Here is a 20046-nt window from a genome sequence, read left to right as displayed (position 1 = left end):
AGGAGGCATTCCTAAAAGGATTCGGCCTTGTTGTCCCTATCACTAACCTTGCAAATTCTGAAATCTTACTCTTCCTCCCTGCCGCCCCCTTCTGAGGAGGCTGCACCATCACAGGTGGCGACGAATCAGCGTCCTTCGGCAATAAATGTGTCTGTGCTACTTTATTATCGACAACATTCGCAACCTACTTAACGTCATCAATAGGTTCCTGTGCATACTTCGTAGTATCTACGACAAATTACCGTCAGCAGTAACACTCTGCTCGACACAAAAATCAATGGCACGTGTTCGTCCCTCTCCATCTGGCCCAGGCTCCGCGGCCTTTAAACAGCATCCATTATCACTCAGTGGCGTAGATACTACGGCACCAAAGTCAATGTCACCCTTGTTGGTATCCACAAATTAATTTACTTCAGTACAGCACGCACTTACTTCGTCTGGCACTACACCTAATTAACACTTTACATTTTCGCAAGATATTGGAGTTAATAATTCTTCATGACTCTCCTTAACTTCTGCAATATTGGTACTTTGCGCACGAAGTTAACTCATACTGCTAACTTCTTTCTCCTTATGTAGTGCTTCCTACTTCTTTCGTAATCTCTCATGCTCCCTTAAAATCCCAATATTCTTTATTGTTGGCGTTATCAGCCCACCAAGCGTCAGATTCCAGTCGCATTTTCTCCACTTCTTTCGAGTAACTGTGCTACTCCAATCTTGTTTTCTTCCATTCTCAACTTGTACTTTCTCTGCTATATCTGACTGGTCTGATTACACAGCCTTTAGTTGCTTCGATAATTATATTCCCATTGTATGCTTTCAATCGAGGTACTTGGGCTGGTCCGGGGTAGTCCCCTGTGCTAACGACATGGTTGACCTTCCATCAGTTACACAAATAACAAGAAACTATAAGCGGACAGTATAGAACAATTATGAGGACACTAAAATAAGCTACTAACACAGCATTTCTTATCGTAAATTTATCTTCTTCCTGACTGGATTCTCCTATGACCATACATACTTAACACAATGAGCATTATCCCCAGTTCAGAACCAAATAAAATGCCCATTCCAATCGGCACAAACTAATACTTCTTTACAATTCCCAGAAGACTGAGTTCACTTTCCTCAGACTGCACATCTAATTACAGTTAAACACCTGGCGAAAACCCACTGGCTGTCCATGGCCATTGCAGTCAAACAAAAGCACAAAACAAACATTGCACTCACCATACTAAGTGTTGATGATGCTCATCTGTAGTAGTCTAACTATCTCCTCCAGGGATGGTGGCCAGTGAGGTTCCTGTGTCATCAAAATGTAGAGGTGACAGACCCTTCTCACGCTACTCATTGAGACTGCAGACGTGGTCCTGGACCTAGATGCAGACGTCAGTCACTTCTGGTACCACTTATTTGGGTCGGTGGCTGCTGGAACTGGGTTTGTTGAGGTAGGATTTCAGTAGTCCACCACCCTGGGCGGGTATCATTGGAGTAGTGCGTGGATCGTCCAAAAAATTTTTCATAAAAACGTCGTTGTTAAAACATTCCATTACATTTAATCAAATATAGTAGTAATGATGATGGAGAAGTCAGCTTCCCCTGGACATAAACTGTACATGGCCTGCAAGGAGGCGCAGCCATCAGCTGATGACCTGACAGCCTTCAGTGTCATGTTGCTGGCAGGTGACGGTGAAAGTAAAAATGCTGATGGCATCAGCGGGTAATAACTCGTAACGCACACTAGAGACTGCCTGGCAGCCCACGATGGGTTATACAAAGTCAGGCAGAATCATGCCATGGTTGGGATGGCTGATGGCAGCAACAGTGTCCGCAGTGATACCTGAGTAGAGCCAGGAAGCAAGGAGTTTCCACACACGCACACACAATGGTGACTGAACGGCTGCACAGCCCCGAGCTTGAACAGTGGACCTCCAGGGTAGGAGGCCAGCAGCGGCTGTGGTAGGCACACAGGTGCCCACTAGTTGGAAGCCACTAAACACACATCGTTCGACTCAGGATGAGGAACAGCGCCACAGTTAGCAGCAGCAAAGTCTGCAGCTGCAGACTGGTTGATCCGTGTCTACTCATAAACTTACAGACTGTCGTATGTCCCCCCTCAGAGCTGGTGGCTGGTAGACTACCATATCTCTGACTATAAATAAGGAATATTTATATGGTCTTGGACCACCCTTGTTTTGCTAAAGCATCTATGTCTCTCAAAGCCGCAGTAACAGGACCATACCTAAGACACGAGCAATCAGTTCACCTACAACACAGTAGTTTTGCTTTTCTGCTGCAACAGTGATGTCATGAATCTGGTACCTCTGCTGTGCCGGGCTGTGTCGTAATTGCTGGGCGACTACTGGAAGTACCTGCAATGGTAGCCCAAAATGTAACATTGCCTGGCTGTCCCAAACACCCATTTCTACATCCTCTTGCATTGACAGTGGAAGATGTCTCAGTTTTACTCAGCCATACCTAGTAAATTATTTGTGGTGCAACAATATCAGTTTGTATTAAATAACAGTATTTCCTGATGGTATACTTACAAGTAATCAATCAAACTATTTTCAGACATTTATGTCATAATTATTCTGATCATACAATTTTTCTTATTTAATGAAGTCCATGTACATCTATGATAATCATATCTAACTTAGCAGGCAACTGATACATTTATTATAGAATGTTCTTATATTTTTGTGACTGTTGGTACTGAAAGCTTAAATAATTCAATTTTGTCATTCAGTTGAAGATATTTTCAGACACTGCCAAATTTTCTGTGTAATTGAACATGATTTCATTGTTTCCATTTGTTTCTTTTGTACTAATAGAGAGCTGGCAATACTTCAGCTAATATTTGTGTATGCAGTACTTAGGAACATTAAGAAAGTACCTTTCACTGACATATAAGTTTTTCATTGTTATTTTATGTAAATTTAGTCCATCCTGCAGAAGAGAGATTTACCTTATTTGCTATAATGCCATTTGAAATCTAGTGCCAAATGCATATCATTATATTTCACAAAGTTAAGAACATTTATCAAATACTGACTGAGTTTCAATTAAAATTTAAGGCTTGAGGAAATCTTTTAAGTACTGTATATAATTACCTGTCTACATTCCATAAAAATTCTGTTTCTAAGAAGTTCTAGCTGTAATTCCATTCTTACACTGCCAAGCATTTGAAATTCTTTTTCAACATTCTCAATGTTTATTTATCTATAATATTACTGAGTTTCATTAGTTTGCAGCATGTTTGCATGGTAGAACTTATTCATCTTTCCTTGTCAGGTCCAGCTTATATTTATTTTAAAAGCCTTTCTAAACAAGAAAAACTGGTAGTAGAAGAACAGCAACTGTGATGAAATTGTACTATTTAATACTGACGAAAATATTGTTAGGTTTAAAATTGTCCAACCCCTCTCTTCCTTTATTGTCTGGTTATAGATGTGATGGAGTTGGCACTTGTGTCATTTTGTATGTTTTCAACAAAAGAAATTCTGTTTTAGGGAAAGAGGAAGAGAGGCAAATGTTTCAACAAATGCAAGCAATGGCACAGAAACAGGTGGATAACATTTTGTGGCGTAATATACAGTACATTGTTTATTAGTTTTCACCCTGAGTTTTAGTTCTTTTATTTTCAGATGTTAATGAGCACTTGCACATCATAATAGTATTTTAAGTTTCATTTCATTTTATTTTATAGCTGTTATATAAATTTAATGTGGTAATAATTTTTTGTTTACTGCATATTCTAATGTGTTCAGTGGCAGAGACATCCAACAGTAGCATTTCATACCCAAATTTTACATCTTGTCAGGAAGGTGATTGGATTTTGGTAACAGTAGACATCAGGAAGTTAAAACTTAATTTTATTTTAGTTTTGTTAGCTATGACACTCCACACTGTAACTACAGTGATAAATTTTAGTGGAAACACATAAAACATATCCACTTAAAGAAAATGTGAAGATAAGAAAATATGATAAGCTTATAGGACAGAATTTTCTTAAGCCCCTGTAGAGAGGAATTATTGTAACTCTATTTAGAGTAACAATAATTGATATGTATATAAACACAGTAATTAAAAAATACATATGACAGTAAGATATTAGAAACATAACTACACCAAATACACATTAGTATATTTAGACCACTGATGTCTTTTCTAAGAGACAGAATATTACTTTATTATTGTATATTTCTTTCTTTTACGTCATGTTTCAAGAATTCTATGAAATTATTAGGCAAAACACGAAATTTTTATTTATGCTGCTTACTTTCAACATCTTCACACATCATTTTCTTGCATAGATAATTTTTTGTAAAGTTAATTTATAGAATTTACTGATTCTTTTAAGTTGCCTTTTATATTTATTTGCTGATTTTTGAATTTTATGGACATCAGACAACTTTGCATAATCCTAGATTATTTCTACTCAGACGTTATGCTATAGCATTGTGTTGTTAAATTGGCAAGTTATCGTAGTGTTTTTCATTAGTTTCACCTTCTTTGACAGGATATTTTATGGAATCTTGAAAGATAGAGGTTGAAAAAAATGAGTTTAAGAATTTATAGTTACAATATCCAGTTATTCATATGCAATGGGTGAAGTCAGTATTTGCTGATTTCATTGCTAGGTGTTAATAAAACAAATAATTTTCCCTTCATAATATATGTATCTCAGACAAGTATTCTGATTGCTTGTATGTCACATGAATGTTAATTGTAACATTGAACCTTGTTTAATATATTCTGTAGCAATTGTTTTTATTTTTGGTATTAAGGCTTCTTTCGAACATGAAATGTTTTTTCATGTTCTGTTAAGCAGATTCATTTCAGCTGTGTTTCGTGCAGTATAGAAGAAACAAAACTGCATGGGTTAGAGCAAGATTGTTAGGCTTCATTGGGAGGGTACCAGACGTCACATTTCCGTAGGTATATCCTCGGCATTCCCCTGGCGGGACTGGGGAAAGGTGCGAAAGCCTGCAGTCAGGACAACTTTCTGCATCGGCAATCGTATTCGGGCCTGCCGAATACAGAGCAGGATCCGCTTCGGCACTCTGCTCAACCGGAAGGTACTGCCAGCAAACAATGGGGTACTACTGGTTGGATGTCTGTGCCCTGCGACCTCACTGTCCATAGCAACCACGCTTGTGTAGAAGAGCCCTGCACCCAACTTCAGCGCTGTTGCTCACTGTCATCTCTTTTATTTTTCTGTCCCTGCTGCCCGCCACTGCATACACCTGATTTGTGTTGTTTACGTTGCTTTGAATGTTTTGTAGGTGGTAAAATGCTAGATGGAGACAGGGAGTCATTTGAATCCCTCCAGGCCAGGCTGATAGAGAGTGAGGATAAAATTCGGCACTATGAGAATCTTGTGAGGAATCGAGACCAGGAACTCAGTAAGACTAAGAGAGTGAGTACGTCGATAATGTTGGAAAAATTTGTTGTAACAGTTCTTTGAACTGACACAGATCCTGGTCAGGATGTTGTAACCTGCCAGCACGGGTGTCAGAAGTGCAATGTTTACTAACCCTAATGGACGTGACTGGCTGCCTGTGAATGTTTTGCAAGTCTGTTGGCCCGATCTTTTACTGTATGTAAAACGTTTCACAACTGATAGCAATTTCTTCTCTTAACACTGCTTCTGTGTTTGAATTGTGTCTTTTAGTTGACTGGCATATTACCCCTCGATGCCAGACTAGTTCACTGTGTTGCATAGATAAAGAATTATCCACATTTAATGAATTATTTATGCTTTATGCTGCCATTAACTGCGAAAATACGCTAAAGTAATGTACATTCCCATTGCTCCTTCCCTATTGCTTTGTCTTGTGGGGCATGAAAATTAATGTGTGTGGTATTTCTACTGCCAGCAGGATTCATCATTCATAAGCCAGCTCTGTCCTTTCGTTCAACAGTTTTCAGTGAGGCCCTGTTTATACCTCTATTAATTATTATTTTACTCAATTAACATGCAAAATGTTCGTGTTGCAAAGGGTTAGATAAACAAAAGTACTACTGAAATCTGTTTTTTTTTCATTTCGGCCTGTCGTTTCCTGCTCTTGATACCTTGAATTCAAGCATAAATTGTTGGTGATCACAAATAAATCCAGCACGCATGCAGAAGGAAGAGGCAGCTCCTTAAATGTTTGGTATGTGTAATAAAAAGATGAAATTTTTCGAAAACTATATATTTCTGATCAAGAGTAAGTGTTCTCAAACTGCAACTAAAAAGCTGGCCAAATTTTAGCAGTAGCAGTAGTTAGAAGAAAATCACATTTTGTTGTTTATGTGCACCATCCTCTCTAGAACTTCTACTGTAAATGACTAAAAAAGCTTGAAGTGTTTACTCTGCACTAATTTTGTACATAAAGCTGGATTTTTTATTGTTATGTTACAATAATTTCCAAAAAATAGATTTTCCTTCTTTCAGTTAAGAGTAAAATTTACTGTATCTAAAAATGATTCATATGGAAGTACTAACTGAAAATACAGAAACTAGAGAGTTATTGACTGGTTGCTGATTATGTTTTGCATATGATAAGAAAAACTGAAACAGCATAAGTATTGTTATCTAAACAGTCATACAGTAAATAGAATCTGACACTGTGATTCTTACAATTTATTACAAAATTCAGATAACTAAATGAAATATCATCTAACACATTACAGAAAAACCAGATGTAGAAATACTCTTTGTAGGTAACATCGAGTGATATTAAATTCATATTTTTTTAGGCAGTGAAACTTTCATGGGCGTATTGAATAATATTTCCTCAATGACTGACAGCTTAAAATCTTAGTATGTTTGCAATACTTTAGAAATCCATTATCTTTACAACTTGTTCTAATTTGCAGGATCCTAACATCATAAATAATTGAATTAGCTTGTTTGTGACTTTTTCAAACAGTTTAAAAGTTACTGCTGTATGGTTCCTACAGCTCAGTATTACCTAAAAATACATTGTACGATACTAAATGTACAAAATGGAACTTCTTAACAGATATAAATACTTTCACGTAATGGAATTTCTGATATGGATGGCAGTGGAAATTTTTACAAAAGTCTGTCATGGAACATACCAATGGTCACAGCCTTAAGATTGTTTGTCCTTTCGAATAACTACAATAGCTGCACCATATTACAATTGCAAGTGCACTTTTAATTTCTGGGGATATGAGAAACAAGTAGTGAACTGAAGAACAGAGTGTAAAAATACAGTCCTGTTGAGAAAGGATGAGTTATGCACTTCAAAGAGACACAGTATCTCATTTTACTATTGAAATTGATATCAAGGGAAAATTTACTTTTCAGTACTTCGATCAAGTATTAAGGTTAAGTAGTATGGACTCCAGATTGATTTATTAAAAGAAAAAGTACAGAATGAAAAATCATCTTCAGTTACTTAAAAATTACCGAGCTCAAGGTGGCGCAGTGGTTGGCACACTGAACTCGCATTAGGGAGGACGACGGTTCAATCCTGCGTCCGGCCATCCTGATTTAAGTTTTCCGTGATTTCCCTAAATCGCTCCAGGCAATTCTGGGATGGTTCCTTTGAAAGGGCACGGCTGACTTCCTTCCCTAATCCGATGAGACTGATGACCTCGCTGTCTGTCTACTCCTCCAATCAACTCAACCCCCCCCCCCCCCCCCAACTTAAAAATTTTAGTGCATTTATCAATTGCTTCTGCATTTAATCTCATTTATTAAATTTGAACTTATTACATAGGTCTTTACAATAATTCCAAATTAAACTACACAGTTGAATAGTATTAATCGTCAGTTGTTTTATAAAATGCTGTAATATAATTAATACAGTGTTATGTTTTACTAAGCTACAAAATTACCATCTTAGAGTCTTGTGATAACAGGTCTGTTATTGCTTCCACAAAAAAGATAATTTTTGAAGTTATTATCAGCTATATAATTTCATTAAAAATAGTCAATGAAAAAACATGTAATTAAAGCAACAGCTTCTAATGGATGTGTTTAAGATGCTGAGATATTACAAGGATTTCTTTGAAATATGCAACTGAAACAAAACCAATAGCTATACAGAAGCAATTATTAACATAATTTGCATATAGTTTGAAAGACTAAACCATAAAATTAGTCATTTTGTGGAACTCCCTTTCTGCATAATCACTGACACAAAGGTTTTACTTTATAACTTCCACAATTAAAAAGCATATCACATGTACTGAATTAAAATAACTTTGTTATTGATAATTGGCATTGACAGGGTTCAGAGTTGTCAACTTGTGTATGGCATATGATATACTTAGTATTCATCAGATACGTGGACTATAAATGAAAAGAAAATTTGCATTCAGATTTGTTGCTGATATCTTTATTGTAGCGTAATTACTGGTTTACAGCTAAACAAGGGCCACATTGTAAGTGTTGACCTACAAGCTGTAAAGATTATAAACCAACGAAGGATAACCCAACAGCAGATGCACGGCACTCAAATCAGAATTATGAAATTGCCAACACATTATTTACAACAGCAGTTATTGACTGTTCATCACGAAAAAACTGTCACACTGCGTATAACAAGACGAAATGCATTCAGAGACATATGAGAATATGTATCTAATGCACTCCTAAACAAAATGAAAAGAAAACTGTTAATGTGCTGTTAACTGTCACTGTAAACATAAGAGGACCTTTATATACATCAATGAAATCTGCAAGGAATGGTAAGGAAGCTTTGGGCACAGCATGACTCAGCTCACCTCCCATAATAGAAAATCTCCTTACTCCCGACTAGGCAGCTTTAAAACAAGCTGATTTGTAATGTTTGTATGCAACAATAAACTGCACTGCACATGACGTACGAAATAAGTTTTCATTATACACTGGCAGCTCTTGAAATTATATGCTGTTTGTTTTTTAATTTCGAAGCATCATCATAACTATGACTAATAACGAAAAAATTAGCAGTTCATTGTCTAGGTTTGTTTATTGCAAAGAATGTAGTTTGCATTCGAACGGTTTGTTAACGTCATTTAAAAGCGACTGCACAGCGAAGAAAACTCACAAATCTAAAAAACAGCGGTTTATAATCGCGTAGCAAAAATACAGCATGCACTGAAGAACTATTTTCAAACATCTGTTTCAGTTACAGACAAATATTTTTACAGAGGCACTGCATACGACGCACACTCGATCAATAAGCTGCTCTCCACACCCATTGCATTGTACTCCACAAAGCCATAGGCCCCTATGTGCGTAGTGGAGACATTGTATTGTGCAGAGATTTGCTCGTGTGTTCGGAGCCTTAAGGCATAACGCAAAAAAGCCTGTGAAAGGTACGACAAATAAGCGAAGCACATGTGGAGCCCAAGAAATAGCTGTGAATTGGTAATGGATATTCTCTGCCACATAATTTGCTAAAATATCAATTACGAAGTTATTTTAATCAAAATTTAGTGAATATGGAAATTGGCAAGCTATATTCTTCTTTAGTTTGAAAATAACTATTTGCAGTAATTTAAAAGAAAATTTCTTGTTCATATTGTTACACGTCCATCCAATTATGAATTGTGTGTTAACTCTTTACTTGATGCGAAAGTATGAAGAAAATTTTGACGCAGTGAATATGGAAATTGGCAAGCTATATTCTTCTTTAGCTTGAAAATAACTATTCGCAGTAATTTAAAAGAAAATTTCTTGATCATATTGTTACACGTCCATCTAATTATGAATTGTGTGTTAACTCTTTACTTGATGCGAAAGTATGAAGACATTTTTGACGCAATTTCAACAGAAATATAATTTGATTTCAAGCATAGAAAACGAAACGAAAATTGGCTAAAGGTATTAAGATGTGGAATGAGTAGGTAAGCTAAAGTCATATCTCGGGAACATAAATTATGCAAGTTTCTTGAAACGAATCAAGTTATGTGTAATTTAATTAAAGGGACAACTGATTTGCTATTCTGTTTTTCTCTCTCTCTCTCTCTCTCTCTCTGTCCATCTGTCTCTTTCACTTATTAGTCTTTATTTTCTGTTCATAATGTAAAGGATGTCATACTGCAAACGAACAGTGGAAACTGCAGAACAAAATGTGTGCCGGGATGAAATGTTTAGCTGTTCCACAAGGAACTTTCTATTGAGGATGGTGCAAGCTAAAAATGTTGACAAAATTCTGAGTGCAGCCTTCTTTTAATGAATGATGTATATTTTGCTTGCTAATTCAGGAATTAAAGGCCACGAATGAGACACTTAGAGCCCTTCAGATCCAGTTAGAGAAAGCTTACAGTCAAAATTCCAGCGGTCCCTCTAACAGTACCCTGACTGCCATTCTGGAAACGAAGGACGCTCGAATTGCGACCTTGGAGAAGGAGGTGTGCCTCCTCGAGAAAGAGCTGGATAGGCTGCGCGAGGCGGGGGCGGGGGCGGGGGTGGTGGCTCGACTCTCCCCCCTCCCCCCCGCAATGTCCGAGCACGACAAGTCAGAGTTTAGCATTAAGCGGCAAGTAAGTCAGCACAGGGACGCCCACCACTACTCTGTACAGCATCTCTGACTACATATCTTTTCTTTTCTTTTGCATTGGAATTTGTCTTTGTTTTGAAATTATTACGGCCATGGCATCTTATGATTTTCTTTTCCTTTTTAGATGTATGTCAGGAAAATTAAACACAGACGGCTGATATATTTTGGGAACGGCTACAGCATCGTGTAGTGTTGTCTGGTGGTCTGGTGTTGTGTTTTACTTTTTATTTCCTCCCTCCTCCACGATGAACAGCGGAACGGAATCGGCCGAAACAAATTTGACACCTCTTTTTCTTATAAATACTAATTAATAAGAAAGTCAAGTTCGGCGTCGGCTCCATTTAAGAGGACGACGCTTTTCAATATGTGCGGGAAGTGCGTGTTAAGTAAACGACAGACCGTTTTTTAGCTGGTCTGATGTTGCCAACATACATGTCGAATTTGTTTGTGTGCTCGTCTTTGTTCATCAGTGACAAACTTCCTGATCTGTGTTTCACTTTCTGCTCTCGCCAAACTGTTGGTGACGGCCTCACAGCTTCTAGTGACTTTTTGGAGAGACAAAAACTAACATTTTACCACCTTCATTATGCTGTCCTATATTTCTGTCTGAGTTTTCCGTTTCTCCAGTACAGCATGGCCTGCCAGGATATGACGCATGCGTTCGTTACCCCGTCACGTAGACTAGGTAGCCTGTAGTATAGAGTAAGTCTTGTTTGTGATTTGAACTAATACTGGCTTTTACAGGAAAACACGGCTTTGCCCTCACTGTCGGAATGCCTTGGTGTATTTGTTACTGTCGTTGTGAGAATATGTATTTCCAGGAATGAACTTTACAGCAGTTACTAAACGGATTCACTCAGCATGACTTTGACAAGCTCGTGTTCAAGTCTACACTTAATTTCTGCAATCAGAGACAAGTAAATGAAGGAAAGTAACGAATGGGGTAATTCCACTTCTGTGATGTGCATGCCAAGCTCTTGTGCTGCCGCCTACTTCGAATTTATAAATGCTACGTAGGCCAGTGAGTTTGCATTTTTGTAAAAATAAATCCTTTTTTGCGCTTACTTGAGCAATGTTCCCTCTACAGTGTGACTTTTTTTACAGCGCTTTTGGTAAACTAATAGGAATTAGTGCAGTATTGTTAATGTCTGCATCACGCATCATTCTAACCATTTTCTCATATCTTCATGCCTATGCTTATGTATGCAAATCTAGTTTTAACAAATAGAATCCTTATGGGTGTTGCTTCTGGAGAAACGACTTTTCATACAGTGGTGTCAGAACGAAACTATTTTCATTGTAAAGTGGTAATGAAATTAGTAAAAAAGATTGTACAGATAGTAGTTACTAAAAATTTTAAATTAAGGCATATGAGTTAAGTATAAAGTCTATTTTCTACTCATTAATGATTTAAACTAATGCTGCTTAAAGGAGAATTTGTTCATAGATTTATTACAGTCCAGCGCTATTAGTAAATTATGTAGTACATCAATTTTTCAAGTGACTTATTTTTACTCAGATTTTCCATTCTAATCTAGGTTTCAGATTGATATTTTCGTTGTCTGCGTTTGGGGAAATAGACAATATTCATAAATTCGAAATCAACTAAATACATAACTTAATGGGCACTTTTCTGTAAATTACTTGAACGCCTCCATTACGACAGTTTTTATTTACTTATACCAGCGTGGAGTATCCGTTAACAAATAAATTACAGATAAATATTTTGCCGTAAATGAAAATCTAGCACCTCTCTTTAATCTACCAGTTTTCTTTGTATTCAGTGAAACGCACGTTTTCAGCCGTTTTGAGCACTAATATCAAGTTCTCATGATTAATATAGTTATTATTACGTATGCAAAAGAGAGTTGCGGATGCTATAGTTGTGAGAGCCCGGACGAGAAAAACGTGCAGAGAGGGTGAATACGAAACGGGAATTAACACAAAAAAGTGTGCTAGGGTGGTTCCAGGAATCAAAAAGTAAGTATTAAAATTAGAGGGGATAAAATAAAATAAAATAAACGAGACCGTACAAATACGTAGGTAGTAAGATAACTGAAGATGGAAGAAACCGAAAACGCATAAAACGATGAATAAGAGAAGCAAAAACAATGTTTATTAAAAAAAAAAGGATATGTGGTTTGCTCAAACAGTACAATATCGAAGTGATGAGAAACCTGATAAAAAGCTGCGCTTGGAGCAAAGCATTTAGGTAGCACGTTGTATGAATTACTAGATCAACAGGAAATGCAAAAACAGATTATCGCCAACTGTGCACCTTTGAATAATTAACTGTTGTACTACGCATGTTTTATATTCAAATGCGGCGCGTTTTCAAGTGAGAGTCCATCGCGTTTAAAAAGACTCTCAGTCAGCGTCGTCTGTGGTGTATGTGATGTACTTTTCGTGACCAGTCAATTGTTGTTTGCTTCCTCTTACAATAGGGTCGAATAAAGGCGAAAATAAAGAATGCTTCCAGCTGCAAAATCCCAGCAGCAAATGGATCGCATAGGAGAATTGCCGAAATTTATTGTCAGCTGCGTGAAACGTATTGACAATGATGTCATCAGATAGAATACCGACACTTGTACGGTGCTATAGAACACGAAACTGTTTAAAAGTACCGTCAACTATGCCTACTTACTACAAAGACTAGGCGTGTGTTGTTTTGGACTCTAACAGAGAGAAAAACCAATTGTTTTGTATTGTCTTTATGCTAAGAATCATAATATTTCATCTCTGCCTCGAAAGTGGCCTCATTTCAATTCAGTTAAACGGAAAAATTCCAAAGAGACTCAGTCTCAAAGGAGTATCGAGACAACTTTGTTCGGCTATCAAAAGCGTGTATCGCCAATTAATTTATAGAAGTTGTAGGCACCACCGCCTTGCAAATTCGTTGTGCAACTCTTTCGAAATTATAACGTGAAGTTAAAGAACTGACGACGGAAGAAGAATAAGTCAATCCCAATGTAAACTGGTATTCTAGAACCAACGATTTGAATAAACATTAGCGCAAGGTTATTTGAACTCCTAACAGGCCACTTAAGAAATATAGTTTCACGGTTTCAGAAATATTAGATTGGACTTGATGAATGGTAGAAAAATCACTTGAAAATGTTTGTTATTCTGCTTTCATAACCATCCTTCTCTGTTTCTCTGGAAAACGCGTTACTACATCTTATTATTTCTGTTACCGAAGGCAACTAACTGTATGGTATTTGGTTAATTATGTTCTCTTTTATTTTTTATTTTATTTTATTTTATTTTATTTTTTGTTAGCAAATTTCATTCACTACATTTTTCCTTCCTAGGCACAAATAAAGCCTAATGTGAAGTACTGGTTATAAGGCTTCGGTGCAGATTTGTGATCATGAAAACTTTTGTTGGACATGGAGTTGTTTCTTTTTACGTACGTTTGATGTACACACCGTACAGCTACCGCCATGTTACGTAAGTGGCACAACTGTTGATTAGAAAATGGTAAATAATAGCACAATACCGTGATTTGTTCTGAAGTGAAAATCCTGCTTTATTTTCTCGTTACACGATCGTTTTCGTAGGTAATAAAAAATGCATGGCTAATGGTAATACGAGCGGTGTCTCATCATCATCATCTCTTGCAAAAAATGACTTGCTAAGTCAAGTCAAGTCGCACAAACAATTTGTAGAGAGTCAGGCAGTATCCTGTGGATGTATCTGAGGAAGTTTGCTCGATGGAGAGACGCTCAGTCTGTAATCGTAGATCGTCTGGAAGAGCAAATTACCCATTTTGATACTAGCGAACTTTGTGCCTCTGTGTTTTTTCCCATACTTTTTTCCAAGAATTATTTGGCCTCGTTTTGAGTTTAGAAATGTAACCATTTATACTGTGATCGGGATTAAGCAAATGCAGAAATGGCTTGGTACACCGGTATTCAGAGATAGTTCGTGAAAGTTCCACATCACTGTAGCTCAATCATCACCTGAGTTTGTTTCTAGATAACGTATGGTATCTGATGTATAGAATTCTGGAAAAATAGAAAAAATCGAAAAAATAAATATTTAGAGTTTTCTGAAGCACTCATGAATACGGATAAAACATATCTACTTCTTTGGACGAGGTACTTATTCTTTACTGTTATTGCTGTAAGTGGATTATTAAGAAAACTGAGTAAGGGAATCAGTGTTGCAAGTTACTGATCTACTATGCATACTTTTGCCGCAGTTGATGGAACGTCTCTGAGTACTACATTGTCGTTTTAAACGCTCCTCTCCCATGGTCATATTCGTTTCAATTATCGAAATAGCTGCTTCTTTTTACTAGCCCCTATCAATTTATATTGCGCCGTTTCTATTGAACATTCAGTTCAACGTGGACGGAACAATTTCCTGTTTATTCCCTTGCGTTCGTGGTTATCATGCCGTGGTCGTTTTGTGTCATTTTACACAGAGAAGTAAATTGAAATATTGTTATGAGACAGAACGCGTGGCCAAGTTAATGAAAAAATAGCATCGACTGAGACCAAATTACGGACGTTGGTGTGTGCAGTTTGCGGCGAACCCGCTTCTCTCTCGATGTAGATACCATTCTTCCGACTGGAAATTCTTTTTACTGCTTTTTCCACCACGGCTAAGCAGAGATATCTTGACTTTAATACAGCCGTGAAAATACATCGTTGCAGGGGGCACCAATTTATCTTCGTAATCGCGTCAAAAGTTAATTCTATGCTCGTAATCGTGTAGCCATGATAACTGGAAACCGTTGCTCTACTGTTTAGCAATCATTTGATTAACTGTTCTGACAAGCATGAAGCGCTTTGTACCCAGTCTGTATTTTATTCTAGATAATAACACCTGTAATTGTAACTAGAGCGAGATTAATATCGCCGAATTACTTTCCGTATTGTTGTATGTTATCTTACGCTCCACTATGCAAGAGATGAAAAGTATGCTTTCATATAAAGCTTCGAATATAAAATCGTTTGGCGGAAGTGTATCTCGTGAAACTGTGTTAAACTAAAGCCAAACAGAGGGATTAGAAATATTTTGAAATCAGTTCTTAAGAAAATTTTCGTTTACTTGTCCAAAGAGAAACAAAGCAACATAACGTTTTCAACCGTTTCTTTCTTTCCTTTTTACTTTTTTTATTTATATGACGAAGTACCAATAGTTGATGTTAAAATTATGCTATGTGGAAGAATAAGGTTTTAAAAATACTTATTCCTTTTCCTCAGAACATACACCTTTTGGTTTGCTTCTAAACATTATACCAGACTGTAACGTCATCTGCTTAAAACTTTTTCTCAGTTTTTGTTGATTTTTATTTGTTATTGAAGTGTCATTCGTTCTGGTGCCGTTTACTGCATTATGTAAGTAGTATTTGTGTTGCAAGTAAGTAACATAGGTTTGGTATTCTAATGCAGTGTATAGTTGTACCCCTACGCTAAATCGTATGGACCGTAATTAGGCTTGGGTGGTTCACGAAAAATGTGGAATTTCGTGGAAGATACATATGATGCATGATGGGTGTCATTCGATTAGCACGGAAGCCTCACAGAAATACTCGAAAAATATTCACGCAGAAGCACTGAAAGAAAGGCTACACAAATCAAATTAGAGCCGAGTTTTGAAATTCCAGGAATCTAGTTTCGGATCAGGATTAATTTTTTCCGCTCAATATCCTAAGAGACAAATAGTATCTGTACACGGTACCCTGCGCCGCGTACGGGATAGTGCCTTACGGAATATGGATGTAAATGTATTTTATACTCCCCGCACCTTAGAATACACGTGTTCAGTGAATATTGTGAAGTTGAATTTTTATGAATGAGACATTGGAAGAGCCCAACATTTTCATTTACCTCTAAAGTAGGTACATGTATTAATAAAATGAAAAGAAACGGCTCGGATTATTTATAGACTATTTGCCGTGGTTTATTAGTGCGCATCTGTTTCACGACCTTGAACTGTATCCTTACGGCACGGCAAGCTTGATTGAAATCGTTCATTTGTGAAGTGGAGGAGTAGTTTGCTACGGACGTGTCCCTGGGCTCCACCGAAAGATCCATCGCAGCCTTATGATAAATAACGCGTTGAAATATTTTTAGGACTAGAAGAAACGAATGCAGGTTCTAAATAATTCCAGTACTTTGAAGGCTACCATCACTAACTTAACGTGTTCGACAAATACAAAAATCCGCTACGACAGTCGATTTCCTTTTTTAAGTCAAACTTCATATGCAATATTTACCAGCTAGGTGCTCGACCACTGGATGAGAATGAGACGAGACTTGAGAATATAGCTGTTGCAGTACGCGGGTTTTTTCAACTATGCAAAAAGGAATTGTTCCAAATACTAATTACTTTCACATTGTAAGTTTTATTGTCAGTTCTGACAATGGCAACTGGTGGTGCTGAGCGAAATAAGTATTGGCCAAACACTAATCAAGACGATTGCAGAGATTTATTTGACAAAACGACAGAAGGTTATGCACTGAATCTTCATGAACAAAATGCAAACAGGACGGACAGGGTGACACAGAATAAAGGGGATGTTTGAAATGAGTAGTGGCAGCCGTGGGCAGGTGGCAGCACCGCGGGTTCGTGACAGTTAGCGAGTAAACAGTCCGCCATTTCAGTAATCATGGCTCAGTGGAACGGACAACAGCGTGCGTTAACCATAAAAATGTTTTATTAAAGCAATGATAGTTTGGTAGCGGCGCAGAGGGAGTTTCGACTTTTTTATAATTTAGGACGCCATGGCGCCGTTCCGGCGAAACACGCGATAAGTTCGATTAATAACTCTGAAGAGACTCGATCTGCCCTCATTCTCCAGCGAACATTGATGTCGTACGCAAGTCTGTCTTAAGGAGCCCACGGCATTCAATTCGTAAGCAAGCAGCAGTGGTTGGAATGTCCCGGGTGTTAACAGAATTCGTCATCTTGATTTAAAATTTAATCCGTACAAAAACTACAGATGGTGCAACAATTGAAGGACAACGATTACCGGTTACGATTAGGATTCTGTCAACAAATGATAACAAAAATTACGATGAACTTCTAAACAAGTTATGGATTTCAGATGAGGCACATTTTCATCTCACAGGTTATTTGAATAAACAGAACTACCGTTACTGGGCAAACACAAATCCTAATGACGTTCGTGAGCGACCTTTACACGCTAGTAGAGCGACCATATTTTTCGCAAATGAACAGCGAAACACAATAACTGTCAATGCCGATCGTTACGTGGAGACGTTACGAACTTCCGTTACATCTGCATTGAACAACCTCCCAGTCGTTCAAAAAGCCTGGTTTCAAGAGGACGCATCGACATCACACACTGCACGGCAATCAATGGCTTATGTGCGAGAATTGTTTGGCAACCGTGTGATCTCGCGATTCGGTAACATTCCCTGGCCCCCTAGATCACCAGATTTATCCGTTTGTGATTTTTTGTCTTGTGGGCCTACCTCATGAACAAAGTCCACACGACTCGACCAAGAACCCTGGATGAGTTAAAACAGAGAATTCGGGATGCAATTCACAGTATCCCAACTGAGATGTTGCAGGAGTAAATGAGAAATCTCAACAGCAAATTTCAGGAACGTATTCGAACAGGAGGACGCCATCTAATGGACGTAATTTTTAAAAAATGATAAATGCCATCCACGTTTCGTAAATGGCAAAGTTGTAAGGTTTCAATTACTATGAATGCAATGTCTTTCCTTCATAGTTTATAGTTTTATTGGATTGTGGAAATTTTCCCGTTTTTCTGTGTCACCCTGCATGAGGCGAGTCCGAAGTTGATTAACATATCCAGAATCAGGCAGAAAAGGATGACACGCAACGCGTAGCAAAGCTTCATTCAAAATTGCATTCCGCTGAGTGCACGCTCATCTATACAAAATTGATCTGATATCTTAATTCAGTCGGATACGTCCCCAACGTTTGGTGGTAGCGATATTACGTTAATGGAGAATGAAAATTGAAACAGTCACATTGGAACCGATACAAGGCCACATTAACCGACAATCCGCCGCCCTCAGCCCATCCACGATGTCTTTCAGCGACTTTATTTTGCATTCCTTCTTACTTCGGTGTGTTAACCAAATGTCGCGTTAACAATGAACTTGCACACTTCAGCAGGCCGTGTCATAACTATACGTAAAAAATTGTATATTGTATTAGCTGTGAATATTTACTACCGAGTAGCTAGTTATGCGCAGAACCTGTTATCACTTGACATACACTTGAACTGACTATATTTATAACTTCGTGTAAAAAATTCTAAATTGCCTTTGTTACGACTATTCACTACCTAATACAGTGAAGCACCAAAGAAACTGGTATAGGCATGCGTATTCAAATGCAGAGATACTGCATGTAAACAGGCAGAATAGGGCGCTTCGGTGGGCAACTACTATATAAGACAATTGTCTGGTGCAGTTGTCAGATCGGTTACTGCTGCTACAACGGCAGGTTATCAAGATTTAAACGAGTTTGAACGTGGTGTTATAGTCGGCGCTCGAGCTATGGGACACAGCATCTCCGAGGTAGCGATGAAGTGGAGATATTTCCGTACGAGTGTACCGTGAATATCAGAAATTCGGTAAAACATCAAACCTCCGATATCGCTGCGGCCGGAAAAAATCCAACAAGAACGAGACAAAGGACGACTGATAGGAAACATTCAACATGACAGAAGTACAACCCGTCCGCAAATTGCTGTAGTGTCAGTGTGCGAACCATTCAACGAAACATCATCGATATGGGCTTTCGACCCAAAGACCCACACGTACACCCTTGATGACTACGTGATACAAAGCTTTGCGCCTCGCCTGCGCCCATCAACACCGACGTGGAATGTTGATGACTGGAAACATGTTGAAAAAATGGTTCAAATGGCTCTGAGCACTATGGGACTTAACTGCTGTGGTCATGAGTCCCCCAGAACTTAGAACTACTTAAACCTAACTAACCTAAGGACAGCACACACATCCATGCCCGAGGCAGGATTCGAATCTGCGACCGTAGCGGTCGTGCGGTTTCAGACTGTAGCGCCTAGAACCGCTCGGCCACTCTGGCCGGCCTTGAAACATGTTGCCTGGTCGGACGAGTCTTGTTTCATATCGTATCGAGTGGATGGACGTGTACGGGTATGGAGACAGCCTCACGCATCCATGGACCCTGCATGTCATAAGGAGACTATTGAAGCTGGTGAAGGCTCTGTAATGATGTGGGGCGTGTGCAGTCGGAGTGATATAGGACCCCTGATACGTCTAGATACGATTCTGACAGGTGACACGTACGTAAGCATCCTGTCTGATCACCTGCATCCATTCATGTCCATTGTGCATTGCGACGGACTTGGACAATTGCAGCAGGACGATGAGACACCCCACACGTCCAGAATTGCTACAGAGTGGCTCCAGGAACACTCTTCTGAGTTAAAACACTTCGGCTGGCCATTATACTCCCCAGACATGAACATTATCGAGCAAATCTGGGATGTCTTGCAACATGCTGTTCAGAAGAGATCTCCACCTCCTCTTAC

The 20046-nt window shown here is 38.3% G+C and overlaps 1 protein-coding gene across 1 annotated transcript in view; it reads left to right on the top strand.

Annotated features, from left to right (window-relative positions):
* The window catches only part of LOC124616150 (trichohyalin-like), a 470869-nt gene that overhangs the window by 292171 nt on the left and 158652 nt on the right, over positions 1-20046 (top strand). The window contains exons 4-5 of the mRNA XM_047144429.1: positions 5289-5422; positions 10216-10494. Of these exons, the coding sequence (XP_047000385.1) occupies positions 5289-5422; positions 10216-10494 (413 nt within the window). The remainder of the gene's footprint in view (positions 1-5288; positions 5423-10215; positions 10495-20046) is intronic.

Source organism: Schistocerca americana, chromosome 5, assembly GCF_021461395.2.
Source record: "Schistocerca americana isolate TAMUIC-IGC-003095 chromosome 5, iqSchAmer2.1, whole genome shotgun sequence".
NCBI lineage: Eukaryota > Metazoa > Arthropoda > Insecta > Orthoptera > Acrididae > Schistocerca > Schistocerca americana.
Note: the sequence above shows the minus strand (reverse complement) of the source record. Positions and strands in the feature narration are given on the sequence as shown.